This window comes from Pristiophorus japonicus, chromosome 15, assembly GCF_044704955.1.
Source record: "Pristiophorus japonicus isolate sPriJap1 chromosome 15, sPriJap1.hap1, whole genome shotgun sequence".
Taxonomy (NCBI): domain Eukaryota; kingdom Metazoa; phylum Chordata; class Chondrichthyes; family Pristiophoridae; genus Pristiophorus; species Pristiophorus japonicus.
In genome coordinates, this window is record NC_091991.1 from 58,299,580 (window position 1) to 58,313,637 (window position 14,058).

At 41.6% G+C, this 14,058-nt stretch overlaps 1 protein-coding gene across 1 annotated transcript in view; it reads right to left on the reverse strand.

The window, feature by feature from the left end:
* The window catches only part of cacna1c (calcium channel, voltage-dependent, L type, alpha 1C subunit), a 1,034,505-nt gene that overhangs the window by 313,691 nt on the left and 706,756 nt on the right, over positions 1-14,058 (reverse strand). The window contains exons 10-12 of the mRNA XM_070900503.1: positions 13,284-13,444; positions 11,553-11,778; positions 10,489-10,696 (exon numbers count right to left, since the gene is read on the reverse strand). Coding sequence (XP_070756604.1) covers positions 10,489-10,696; positions 11,553-11,778; positions 13,284-13,444 — 595 coding nt within the window. The remainder of the gene's footprint in view (positions 1-10,488; positions 10,697-11,552; positions 11,779-13,283; positions 13,445-14,058) is intronic.

The window sequence follows — 14,058 nt, forward strand, 5'->3', positions numbered from 1 at the left end:
GTTTTGGGCTCCTGCCAAAGTTGAATTTTACCATCGATAATTCAGCGCAGTAACGCAGCAACACCAATGTGTGACACTTTCCAGCCACCATTCCTCATACGATGAGTTTTCTACCTCAGCCTTCTACTTTCTAGGAGGAAATAGGGACACACACATCTCTTCGTGACTGGTTACAGATAGGCAGTTGCATATTTCTGGAGAAGATTGACTGCTCAGTCACTCAGCTGCAAACAGTGAGTAATCTGCTTATAAACCTAAAAGTGAAAAACTAATGCTATGAAAAGAGAATTCAACAAGTAGAAACATAGAAAAAAAATTGCAATAAGAAATGGCTATAAATGAATTACAGTGTGATTAACCCAAGATATATCATCACTCAAATGATTTGCAGAGTCAACTGAATACTGATTGGACCCGACATTCATCAGGACCTAAGGTCTGCCCATTTCTCTGTGATATTCCAGCGGTGCGTTGTTTAAAACTGCCGGAAGAACTCTGAGACCGAAGAACGCTAGTTTGGTGAAAATATTTTTGCCGGTATGCGGACGGTGTGCAGCGGGCGGTATGCAGCATTATAATTGATCAAGATCAACTTTCTTGTCGATGGATGGTGTGGCACTGCACTGCGCATGCACAATTTATTTTTTTTCTTTTTTTTTTCTAAAGATGCTTTCCCCCTGTGATTTTGGGGGTCAAGAGTCACCTGCACATGCGCAGAGAGCTGAAGTCGAGAGAGAGTGAGTGAGAAGGAGCAGCAAAGTATTCGAAGGTCAGTTGTTTTCATCAGAGATTCCAGAGTCAAATAATATTAACAAATAATAATTATACTATATCAATAATAATACATATTTTATAAATAAAAAATAATATAATATAATAAATATAAATTTAATGGAAATGCTGACAAAGAAGTCGAAGCGCAGGAACGTTGAGAAGGACGGGAGGTTGAGGGCGCCCGCCTTTGACAAGATGGAGCTACCTGCCCTGCTGGAGAATATCACTGAGAGATACTCCGACTTAACGATGGGTGGTCATGGAAAGCCCCCCCGCCAAAGGAATACAACAAAATATAGGACAAGATCTGGGAGGCTGTCTCCTCCACAAGTACAATGGTACACACTGGGGAAAGGTGTCGTAAGAGGTGGACCTGGTGAGGGTAGCAAGAGTAAGTAATGATTTTATTTATGGACCTCCCAATGTGTCGTGTACCATGTAAATGTAGGTTCATAAGAACATAAGAAATAGAAGCAGAAATAGTAAGCCACCTGGCCCCTTGAGCTTGCTCCGCCATTTAATAAGATCATGGCTGATCTGATCATGGACTCAGCTCCACTTCCCTGAGCATTCCTCACAACCCTTTACTCCCTTATCGCTCAAAAATCTGTCCATCTCCGCCTTAAATATATTCAATGACCCAGCCTCCACAGCTCTCCGGGGCAGAGAATTCCATAGATTTACAACCCTCTGAGAGAAGAACTTTCTCCTCATCTCAGTCTTAAATGGGCGGCCCTTTTTCTGAGACTATGTCCCCTAGTTTTAGTTTCCCCTATGAGTGGAAATATCCTCTCTGCATCCACCTTGTCTAGCCCCCATTATCTTATATGTTTCAATAAAATCACCCCTCATTCTTCTGAACTCCAATGGGTATGGGCCTAATCTACTCAACCTATCTTCCTAAGTCAATCCCATTATCTCAGGAATCAACCTAGTGAATCTTCTCTGAACAGCCTCCAATGCAAATATATCCTGCCTTAAATACGGAGACCAAAACTGCATGCAGTACTCCAGGTGTGGCCTCACCAATATCCTGTACATTTGTAGCAGGACTTCTCTGCTTTTATACTCTATCCCCCTTGCAATAAAGGCGAACATTCCATTTGCCTTCCTGATTACTTGCTGTACCTGCATACTCAATTTTTGTGTTTCATGCACAAGGACCCCCAGGTCCCGATGTACTGCAGCACTTTGCAATTTTTCTCCATTTAAATTATAATTTGCTTTTCTATTTTTTCTGCCGAAGCGGACAACCTCACATTTTCCCACATTATACTCCATCTGCCAAATTTTTGGCCACTCACTTAGCCTGTCTATATCCCTTTGCAGATTTTTTTGTGTCCTCACAATTTGCTTTCCCAACCATCTTTGTATCATCAACAGACTTGGCAACATTACACTCGGTCTCTTCATCCCAAGTCTTTAATATAGATTGTAAATAGTTGAGGACCCAGCACCGATCCCTGCGGAACCCCACTAGTTATTGTTTACCAACCGGAAAATGACCCATTTATCCCGCCTCTCTCTTTTATGTTCGTTAGCCGATCCTCAACCATTGCTAATATTACCCCCAACCCCAGTAACCTTTTATGTGGCACCTTATCGAATGCCTTCTGGAAATCTAAATACACCACATCCACTGGTTCCCCCTTATCCACCCTGCTCGTTACGTCCTCAAAGAACTCCAGCAAATTTGTCAAACATGATTCCCTTTCATAAAACCATGCCAACTCTGCTTAATTGAATTATGCTTTTCCAAATGCCCTGCTTCTGCTTCCTTAATAATGGACTCCAGCATTTTCCCAACGACAGATGTTAGGCTAACTGGTCTATAGTTTCCCATTTTTTTCTGCCTCCTTTTTTAAATAGTAACATTACATTTGTGGTTTTCCAATTCGCTGGGACCGCCCCAGAATCCAGGGAATTTTGGTAGATTACAACCAATGCATCCACTATCTCCACAGCCACTTTTTTTAACACCCTAGGATGTAAGCCATCATGTCCAGGGGACTTGTCCACCTTTAGTCCTATTATTTTACTGAGTACTACTTCTTTAGTGATAGTGATGGTATTAAGTTCCTCCCTAACTATAGCCCCTTGATTATCCACTATTGGTTGTGTCTTCTACAGTGATGACAACCGTGATACAAAATATTTGTTCAACATCTCTACCATTTCCTTGTTCTCAATTATTAATTCCCCAATCTCATCTTCTAGGGGACCAACATTTACTTTAGCTACTCTTTTCCTTTTTATGTGTTTTAGAAACTCTTACTATCTGTTTTTATATTTCGTGCTGGTTTACTCTCATAATCTATCTTCTCTCTCTATTATTTTTTTAGTCGTTTTTTGCTGGCTTTTAAAAGTTTCTCATCCTCTGACCTCCCACTAGTCTTGGCCACATTGTATGCCCTTGTTTCCAATTTGATGCCATCCCTTATTTCCTTAGTTAGCCACGGATGGTTATCCCTTCTCTTACAGTCTTTCCTTCTCATTGGGATATATTTTTGTTGAGAGTTTTGCAATATCTCCTTAAATGTCTGCCACTGCTCATCAACTGTCCCATACTTTAATCTATTTTCCCAGTCCACTTTAGCCAACTTTGCCTTCATACCATTGTAGTCTCCTTTATTTAAGCTCAGGACACTGGTTTGAGATCCAACTTTCTCACCCTCCAACTGAATTTGAAATTCAACCATGTTATGTTCACTCATTCCTAGAGGATCCTTTACGAGGAGATAATTTATTAATCCTGTCTCATTACACAGTACCAGATCTAAGATAGCCTGCTCCCTGATTGGTTCCGCAACGTACTGTTCAAGGAAACTATCCCAAATACACTCTATGAACTCTTCCTCAAAGCTCCCCTGGCCAATTTGCTTTGTCCGATCAATATGAAGGTTAAAATCGTCCATGATTATTGCCCTTCCTTTTTTACAAGCCTCCATTATTTCTTGATTTATACTCTGTCCAACAATGTAGCTACTATTAGGGGGCCTATAGACTACGCTCACCAGTGACTTTTTCCCTTTATTATTCCTTATCTCCACCCAAACTGATTCAACACCTTGATCTTCTGAGCCAGTATCGTTTCTCACGAATGCACTGATCTCATCCTTTATTAACAGTGCTACCCTACCTCATTTTCCTCTCTGTCTGCCCTTCTGAATTGTCAAATACCCCTGAATATTTAATTCCCAGCCCGGGTCACCTTGCAACCATGTCTCTGTAATGGCTAACATCATACCCATTTGTATCTATTTGTGCTGTCAACTCATCTATTTTGTTACGAATGCTACGTGCATTCAGATAAAGAGCGTTTAAATTAGTTTTTTTTAACCATTTTTCCCTGCTTTGACCCCACTTTCTCATTCACCGTTATGTTTATACATTCAGTCTTTTCCTGGCATATTCTGGTTTTCATTTCCCCCAGTGCTACCCTGCTCTATTGCCTTCTCCTTATTCTTTGACTTTTTAAATTTTCACTCACCTGAATCCTCCCCACCGCTAATTAGTTTAAAGTCCTGAGACAGGTTTAGTGTCACACGGATGTTATTTATCCGTGTGTGTGTGTGTGTGTGTGTGAACCTGTGTGTCTGCAATGTTAAATGGATTGAAGATTTTTACTTTCATTTACTTTACTTTCTGCAGAAAACAACATCTGTAATAACAGCGGATCAGAAGCATACGGGGGGAGGACCCCCAACACAAGAATCATTGACGGAGATTGAGATCCGTACCATCGCTGGTCGGGGATAATAATTGTGCCACCACCAGCGTTGGTGCTGACCCACCCACACAGGATGGTCAGTTCAATACAATCCCCGGTCTGTGTTGCGGTCCTATAATGTCATATAATGTAACTGTAATGTTGGCCTCATGTAATGTGATGTTAAGTTTATTGCACTGTAATGTTGGGCTCATATGATGTACTGCAACGTTGGGGGCATGTAATGCAATGCATATGTATATGTATATATGTATTGTCTGTCTGCAATATGTAATGCAGTAATGCAGCAGTGGTGGACATTTAAGTAAGACTGCATCACGTCACTGTACTCATGTACTCATGTAACCCTAATCCCTCCCCTGGTGCGAAGCACTTTTAAATGTTGTTTTGTACTTCCAGACTTGGAGGATTCAGACCAGACCTCTGCAGAGAGACCAGATGACAGACCCATTACCTCCACCTCTGGCGTCACCCAGCCCTCTCCCGACTTCACCCCTGCCAGTTCATCCTGGAGTCAGTGGAGGTGGAAGTGGGGGTGGAGACAGAGGAGGAGATAACAGTTACATCTAGACCAACTAGAACATCCTCCACCACCGACACTATATTCAGGGGATCCCCCCATGCCTCCTCCGATTCTGCGGGACCAAGTAGTGCACAGCAACGCACCCTCAGTGTTGCAGCGTCTTTTCCGCAGCGACGGAGGTTGGTGCAGAAACGGTCCGTTGCTGCAAGACAGATAGGCACGTACCAGGACATGGTGCGTCTGTCAGAGGCCAGCGTCGACATAGGTCGAGAGCTGCACAATGCCATGGCTACGATAGCCGGAAACATCGCGGTGCTATCAGAATAACAGTCGGAGGGTATGTCGCGTCTGATCACCACGATGGAGCGAACCGCCGACTCCGTCGATGTTATGCAGCAATCGACAGGATCGGGACATGACGCGGAATCCCCCTGTGCCATCGTAACCGGGTTGACAGCACCTGAGGGTGGGGAGCTGCCAGCAGCTTCCAGCCCTGAAGCCATGCCTTCCGGATCATGAGCTTCTCCTGAGGCCCCATTCATTGCACCTGCAATGTCTCACCCCCAACAACAGCAACAGCACTCGGGGTGCACTGCTGCATGCCAGCTTGGTACCACCCCAGGGAGGTCCGGACTCAGGGGCAGTGGGAAAGGGAAGGGCAGGAGTAAGAAAGGGGGGGGGGGGGTGAATCCGAAGGGTGGTGGAGTATGCGGTTAAGGTTGAGGTCGAGGTCAGTAAAGGGTGCTTTGTTGTAGTCAAGTGTTCATTTTAATTTAAAATAGTTGAAGTTTGATTTTTTAAAGTTTATTTCAAGTTTTTAAAGGTGCTACAATTGTTCAAAGTTATAGTTATAAGTTTAACAAAGTTTTACAACTGTTGTATATTTTTTTACATTTTTACATAAACATTTCAATTGAATTTAAGCACTCTTGTGCAGTGTCAAACTTTTGGGGTAACAGTCATCAGGGTCCCAAAACGCAGCTCTCCACATTCAAGCAAAGCATTCATTTATGAGCTGCTGACGTAACAATTTTGCAGTGGCATACGCTCCGCTGTGGTGTTGGGGGGGTTTGGTGCCATGGGTTCATCTGGAAGCTCCTCCTCATCCTCCCCCCCCCTCATTTTCCACCGCTTCCTCCTCCGTCTCTCCTCAGGTGGTCCCCTGTGGCAATTCTTGTCCCTGCATGATTGCTAAATTATGCAACATACAGCACACCACTGTGATCAGAGCAACCTGCTCAGGATGGTATTGCAGCCTGCCTCCCAAATGGTCCAAGCATCGAAAGCGCTGCTTCAGCATTCCAAATGTCTTTTCAATAATATTACGTGTGGCTATATGGCTCTTATTATATCGTTGCTCGGCTTCTGTCTGAGGGTTCCACAGAGGGGCCAAGAGCCAGGTGGCGAGGCTGTACCCTTTGTCCCCCAGCATCCAGCATTTACCTTGTGGCTCAGACTTCAACAGGTCAGACACAGTGCTCTCACGCAAAATGTGCACATCATGGATGCTCCCTGGAAAGTAGGCTTTCACTGCCATTAAGCGCTGTGTATGGTCGCACACGAGCTGCGCGTTGAGGGAGTGGAATCCCTTATGGTTTCGATACACCTCTGCCTCCTGTAATGGTGCTTGCAGGGCAATATGGGTACAGTCAATGTGGACCATATACAGTAGACACCTCAAAGCGCTGGAGAAGTACCAGCGCTGCTTCCGCAAGATCCTGCAAATACACGGGGAGGATAGATGCACCAACGTCAGTGTTCTCGATCAGGCCAACATCCCCAGCATCGAAGCACTGACCACACTCGACCAGCTCCATTGGGCAGGCAACATTGTCTGAATGCCCGTCACAAGACTCCCAAAGAAGCACTCTACTCGGAACTCCTACATGGCAAGTGAGCCTCAAGTGGACAGAGGAAACGTTTCAAGGACAATCTCAAAGCCTCCTTGATAAAGTGCAACATCCACACCGGCACCTGCGAATCCCTGACCCAAGACCGCCCTAGGTGGAGGAAGAGCATCCGGGAGGACGTTGAATACTTTGAGTCTCATCGCCGAGAGCATGCAGAAAGCAAGCGCAAACAGCAAAAGGTGCATGCGGCAAACCAGACTCCTCACCCATCCTTTCCTTCATCCACTGTCTGTCCCACCTGTGACAGAGACTGTAATTCCCATATTGGACTGTTCAGTAACCTGAGAACTCACTTTGAGTGGAAGCAAGCCTTCCACGATTTCAAGGGACTGCCTATGATAATGATGATGAGTACAGTCAACAGCACCCTGCACCTTGGGGAAACTGGCAACGCGTGCAAAACCCAAAGCCCTTTTACTCTATGCCTCCCTGGTCATTGGGAAGTTTATAAATTCCATCCAGCGTGCATACTGTGCTTTGATTACCTGTCAAATGCAGTGATGAGTAACGAGCTGAGAAATATCGCATATGTCCTCAGCTAATGCCTGAAAAGAGCCACGTGCATAAAAGGAAAGTGCCGCAGTCACTTTCATCTCAACTAAGAGTGCAGTAATGTTGGTGGTACTGGGCTGCAAGTCTGCCTTAATGAGCTGGCAAATCTCATTGATCACCTCTTTTTGGAAGCGCAGCCTTCGAACGCACTGTTGATCGGTCAGGTCCAAATACGAGCGCTTCTCCCTGAAAATCATTTGGGGGTAAGGCCTCCTCCTCATCAGTCTGGGACCTCCTCCATTACCCTGATAATTCTGCTCAAAAAATCTTCTCCCATCTGGATCCTGCATTAGATAAGTAGTCAGCAATATAGGCTGAGACAGTACAGGCCCCATTCTTTTTAAATCTCCAGAATCTCCTCAAAGATCCTGAGATAAACAAATGATTTTTCAATGAAAAATTATTAACTCAAATGCCTTCTATCTTAATAATGTACTCAGTACCAATAAAAATACCTTTCCCACTGTAAATCACACTGTAAAGTCACTGTTCACCTCAAATACTTTTGCTGACTGTTCCCGATTTCAAAATGGCGGCACCGAGCAGTACCGCCCATTCCCGCTTAAGATCGAGTAAAGCCACCTTTCCCAGTATGGTATACAGCTCTGGTGGTATGTCGGCAGTATGTCATGAAACTTACACTTTTTGGGCAGTATGCGGGCGGTTCTACATGGTGGATGGTGTGCATACCGCTCGGCGGTATATCAATGATGAATCTTCTGCCGAGTGGTATGTACCTGTTTTTTGACGAAACTTGTATTTTTGGGCAGTGTGTGGGCGGTAGTGGGCAGTATGTCAATGAATTTTGGTCTTTAACTCCACTGTAACTATTTCCGAAATATAAAACCGTGAACCTGAAAGTAGCTCTCCACAATAAGTTGCAAGTCATCACTGACTTTGCACGGCTTTACATAATGAGGATAAAATGCTAATCATATGCTCTGCAATGGGTGATATTGACCAACACAAACACCACAGACATACAGTTAAATTATCTGCACACAAATGCTTTGTCTTCCATAAGCTACAGTACCACCTCCTGTATTTTGTATACCATTTTTAATATACAAATATACTTCCTTTGAGTTGTGGGCTTAATTTTCCCCAGCCTTCAGTTGTATCCATTTGCAGTTCCTCTGGTGAGTGGTTGACTGGTGACCTCCACTGGTCGGCCGACAGGTAGTCAAAATCTATCCCCATAAGTCCTGACACTATCCCTCTAAATTTTGGTGTCACAACTGAAGTAACAGCTTTATTGTAAACACAAACAAGTGACTGCAATTCCTCAGAATAAATGCAGTGTGTCTGATATAAATTATAAAGCAACTTGCAACCATATGGTATTTGGATCATAATGTAAATAGATGTTCAACCAATTTCAGTAATGTAATGGTATTGGCTCCAATTGATGTCATTCTAATACAATATATACCTGTGGTATGTTTCTAATTAATGTGACACCAGAAAACCGACAAAGAAACTAATGTTAATATAGCACAAGTAATATGATCCCATATAGATTTGGGGTCATTGTTGTAATTATCTTAATCAGCTTTGGACTATCACAGCACTGCTACTGTATTTAATGTACCGAGCACTAGTAGTAGGGGAATCTCAAAATGGTATTAAAAATAATAATGGGTTATTTATTTATGAAGAATCCCTAGCAATGAGTTAAGATCGTAAATCAGTTTAGGTATTTGGCTTTGCACTTGCATTTTATTACATCTTCAGAATCAGTATACTTTGAAACTCCAATGGCAATCTGTCTATTATAGCGGGAAGAGGAGGGAATTGAGATTGGAGAAGGTAATTCCTGCTGACGAGCTAGTCCAAATACAATGGGCGAAATGACTTTACTGTAATTTTTATGATTTAAAAATACATAACATGGAGCAGTAGTTTACTGAAAAATAATTCACAGTGACATTAGCTGGAAATTTCTTCAGAGCTGCTTTTGCTCCGCCAGCACAACTTTGCTGAATGTGTGGCAGAAAAGCAGTTTACATACAAACGGGGTTTTCGCTGCACTGCCAGCGAAGTTATGACGGCAAAGTGGGAACATCTCCAAGGAAATTGTCGGCAATTTAGCCAACTAATTTACAATCCTGAAAGATAAGTCAATAAGTGTAACCATATAAGGTACTTTGCCCTAGAAATTTGGGTGGATTGTGTCACCCGTTAGCACCATGAAATGGCGGAAAAACGGCAGCCTGCACTCTTTCGCCAGCTGGTGGTGTGTGCCACGGCAGCCTCCATTTTCAGCTGGTCGGCAGCGTTGCCGTTGCCTGCTAGCGGCAAGAGTATTTTAATGAGTTGACCAACGTCGAGTTGATGCCTTCTCATCCACTTTGGAATTCTCCGCTTGCATTGCCACCAGCGCTAAATTACGCCAGTGAGTGCCGCCGCTAAAAAGTCTTTTAACAGCGTTAATGGCCATGAGAAGTCTGGGAGGATGCATGAGGATGGACGCTAGAACTTCAAACGCCTCCTTTGTCAAGGTTCTTCTTTTAAATTTTCATTTTTTGCCCATCAGTGATGGGGGTTGGGGGAGGGGGTTGTATTTTCTGGCAGCTTTCAGGGAGGCTTACATTGTTTGTGGGTCAGTAAATCAATGGGTGAACTCCATTGCAACGACTGAAGATGATCTGTGATAAGATCTCTTTTGTCTGCATTCATGTCAAAAACAAACAAAATATCGACAAACATCTGGTGGCAGCTAATATTTTTGGAGCACGCATGGCAACTGTTCGGGTCGCTACTTTCTTCCTCGTTCCCCTACACTGTGACCTGGAGACAGAGGCCTTCATGTTTAGGACAAAGGACACATAATAAGGAACAAAGGTTTTCATGGCCATTTAATACTGGGGTTTAATAATTCATCATTATTGTAGGTTTCATTCATTGGGAGTTCAATATTCTAGCAATGTAGTTATCAGGTTGCAACCAGGATTGATACTTTGACAATGTATATAATGTTAAAAGTAACCATTACATACCTGGAAGACAGTGAGAAGGGACTGAGGAAAGTTATCAAATGTACTCCGTTTAGTTTCCATCTCATCAAAATTGAATTTTCCTCCAAATAGTTGCATACCCAGGAGAGAAAAAATGATGATAAAAAGGAAGAGGAGCAGCAACAAAGAAGCAATTGACCGGACTGAGTTCAAAAGGGAAGCTACCAGGTTACTCAAGGAATTCCAGTATCTAAACATAGAAACAAAGAAGGTAATTATGTTTTTATTCACAATTTTAGGAGTAATATTCTCAAGTACTTTATTATATTGATTTTTCCGGACTGATTTTGACATGCCTCTTGTGTTTCATTTAAATAATATTTAATTATTTTTTTAAATGCGTAGCTGTGATTGAAAAGGACAGTCATCCACTGCACCATCCAGTTCTTTCATGAGAGAACCCATATTAGTTTGGGTTGCATTCAAATTTAATCCAAACTCTAAATTTACCATTTACATAAAATGAGAATGAGTTCTTTTTTGGGAGTTAATTCTTGACAGATTTAATATTTTGTACTCAATTTATATAGTTTTCAAATATGTATGCCACACTTGATAATGCAATTACAAATTTTGATATTTTAATGCAGAGCATGTTACATCGCTCTCTGATTACTGCAACTACACTTGCTTTGAGAGTTTGATCAATCTGTTCAAAGTATAAATATTTTAAATGTATAGAAATTCTATATTGCACAACAATAAATTAATGAACACCCATGTTGCTTGATTTCTGTCCATTCCTGTTCAAATGTGCAAAATCTAGCCCAAATCACAAAGAAATACAATGCAACTTCATTATTTCTATTAATTTTACCTATTGCTTTGCCAGATTATTTTTTAATTTATGTTCTGAACAGAGTACATTATGATTTATATCCAATGAGTGATGTTGAATTATTCATTATTGCAGCATTCATAAGTGATCAGGTCAATCCATTTGATTCCTTCATATTTATTCTCATGCTGACAGGTGTGCATACAAACACACTTTATTTGCTTAATAAAAATATACATATCAAAAAGTGAAAAAAATAACACATTACCTTGTAATTTTAAATATCCTCAGCAGTCGCACACAGCGAAGCACTGAAATGCCGAGAGGGGACATAATCTTGGTCTCCACTAGAATTGTCTCAAGGATTCCCCCACAGACAATGAAACAGTCAAAACGGTTAAAGAGTGAAACAAAATAAGCTTGAAGTCCAAGACTGTACATCTTAAGCAGCATTTCACCAGTGAAGAGTGCCAAAAGGACTTTGTTTGCAGTATCTACAAAATAAAAAAACAAACAAGTTTAAAAAACCCCACAATTTTCTCTCCCTTTTCCCATTCCTGTCCTACAAGCAGTGACTTAGACTGATGTATAATATGTATATACCGCGGCATCTGCGGGAGAACACCATCCGTAGGTCGGGGCTATAAATAGAACTGGAGCTAGCTTCTTCAGGGAGCAGGGCGAGCCATTCCAGGAGTGCGACGGCTTCCAGGAGGCGATTGGTTTTCCCTATTTTAGCACAAAGGCATGGAGGCCAATTGTATCATCACCATCATCGCATGAGAAATCAACTAATGCAGCACAGACCTGGAAGTGAACCTAGTGGTGTCAAGCTTAGTGTCTTACCATGTAGTGCATTTATGCAGTGTGCCACAGAGAAAACTGCAATATTTTAGACAATAGACAAATACATTGAGAATTTAACAGGAATCAATGTACATTAGAACTATAGGATAACAGAGTTCAGCATCTTACAGTTCTGTAACACATAAAGAGCTGAGATAATATTATAAACTGTGAGAGTGAAGGTTGTTGACCAGCTTAACAAAGTCACCTCAGCCCTAAAAAGTTTTCTTAACTCATACAAAACTGTAAACTTTTTTAAAGACCAATAATATATTTTTAAAAATCATGTCTGTGCACACGTCCTGTCTGTACAACTTGACGACTTGTTACATTTTTATGCCAACATTTTCTCATTAAAATTTTCTAAATCCACATTTATAACTCATGCAAGCTTATTATCACTGTGATTGTATAATCTAGCCACTAGGTTCTCTCAAATTGCTCAAAATGTTTTTGAATTTTTTTTCATCTGTCTTTTTTTTCCTCACTGACTGAAATTTTTAATGTCCAAATGATTACATTTATCACTGAATTGCCACTTGTGCCTTTTAAAGCCTTCATTAAGGTTTTAATCTGAAGGTTCTCCTAAAAGCCTAGATTTGAACTAAATATTTTGGCCCAGAGCCGTGACTCCTGGAACTGGATTTGGATTGTATTGTCTTGAGTATGCACAGTGTTCCAAAAATTTCCAGGATTCATAATATAATTCGTCCGTTGTACTGATGGAATATTTCTCCTACTGCCATGTCACTCACCATCTTCCACCCAGAAGGAAAGAAGTAAAAACAACAGGGAAAGAGGAAGTGAGGCAAAAAGAGTTGGGGTAAGAGAAATAGAATCAGAAAAGATGAGATGGAGAGAACAGCAACACGAAGGCAGCAGATAGATAAGAATGAGACTATATTCTCCAGCTTATCGTGTGCAATACCACAAGAGATCAACTAATACTATACAAAAATATGACAATCTTTTTCCTTTTTTATTGCTTATTTTTTGTATTTGTCAGGTGCGTTACGGCTCTTGTATACAATGTGTATAGGAAAGAAATTATATTGGAAAGATTTTACTGACTGATAGATGGGGATACCATCTATATACCATGAAATAACATGCTAACATACTTATATTTATTTTCATTTTGCTTTGCTCTTACCTTGAACTAGAGTAAGCCAGTCAGGCTGGCTGTAGTGTTCCGATGCAATGGTAAGGGTGTTGAGGAATACTAGAAATATTACAAGCCAGTAAAACACATTAGACTTCACTCCAGTTCGACATTTTCTCCTGCAAAATCTGTTCCATCTACGCCAATATCGGCTGCAACAAAAAGAATAAGCTGTCTGTGAAACTTTGAACTGTATAAAGTGTTTCCTACTTGTTTTCTTAATTACTTGAACTGAAAGATGGCACTCGATGAAGGAGGAACAAAATAAAGATAAAGTAGAGTTGAGTGATGGCACAATATACCACTGGTTGGACAGGGGGGTTGGATTTTCATGTGCACCACCTGGACAATAATCTGGTAGAATGGATTGCCCGCCCATTATAGAAGCTGCCTGAAATCTGTGGAATTAAAATGAGGTGTGTTCTAGAACAGGTGGTCGATCCATTCCAGCAGATTACCATCCATGCTGTGAAGATGAAAACCTACCCCAGACATTCATATTTATAATTTTCATCCAGCAAATTGTCCGTCTTGGCCAGTACATTGTGAGTAGAGGAGAGAGTGAGAGAAGGCAAGGTGTTTTAACACTGGGTAAGAAAAAAATACAGATTTTAGTTTGGATGTTACTTTCCAGTGAGGGCATGCACCATCTTTTTTCTCTGGTTTTCTCCTTTTGCTGGTCCTGTCCCTGTTCACTCATTTCTGTGTTCCACTGAGCCTGCTCCCAAGCTACAGCCAATGCTGCTCTTAGTTGAATGAACGTTTA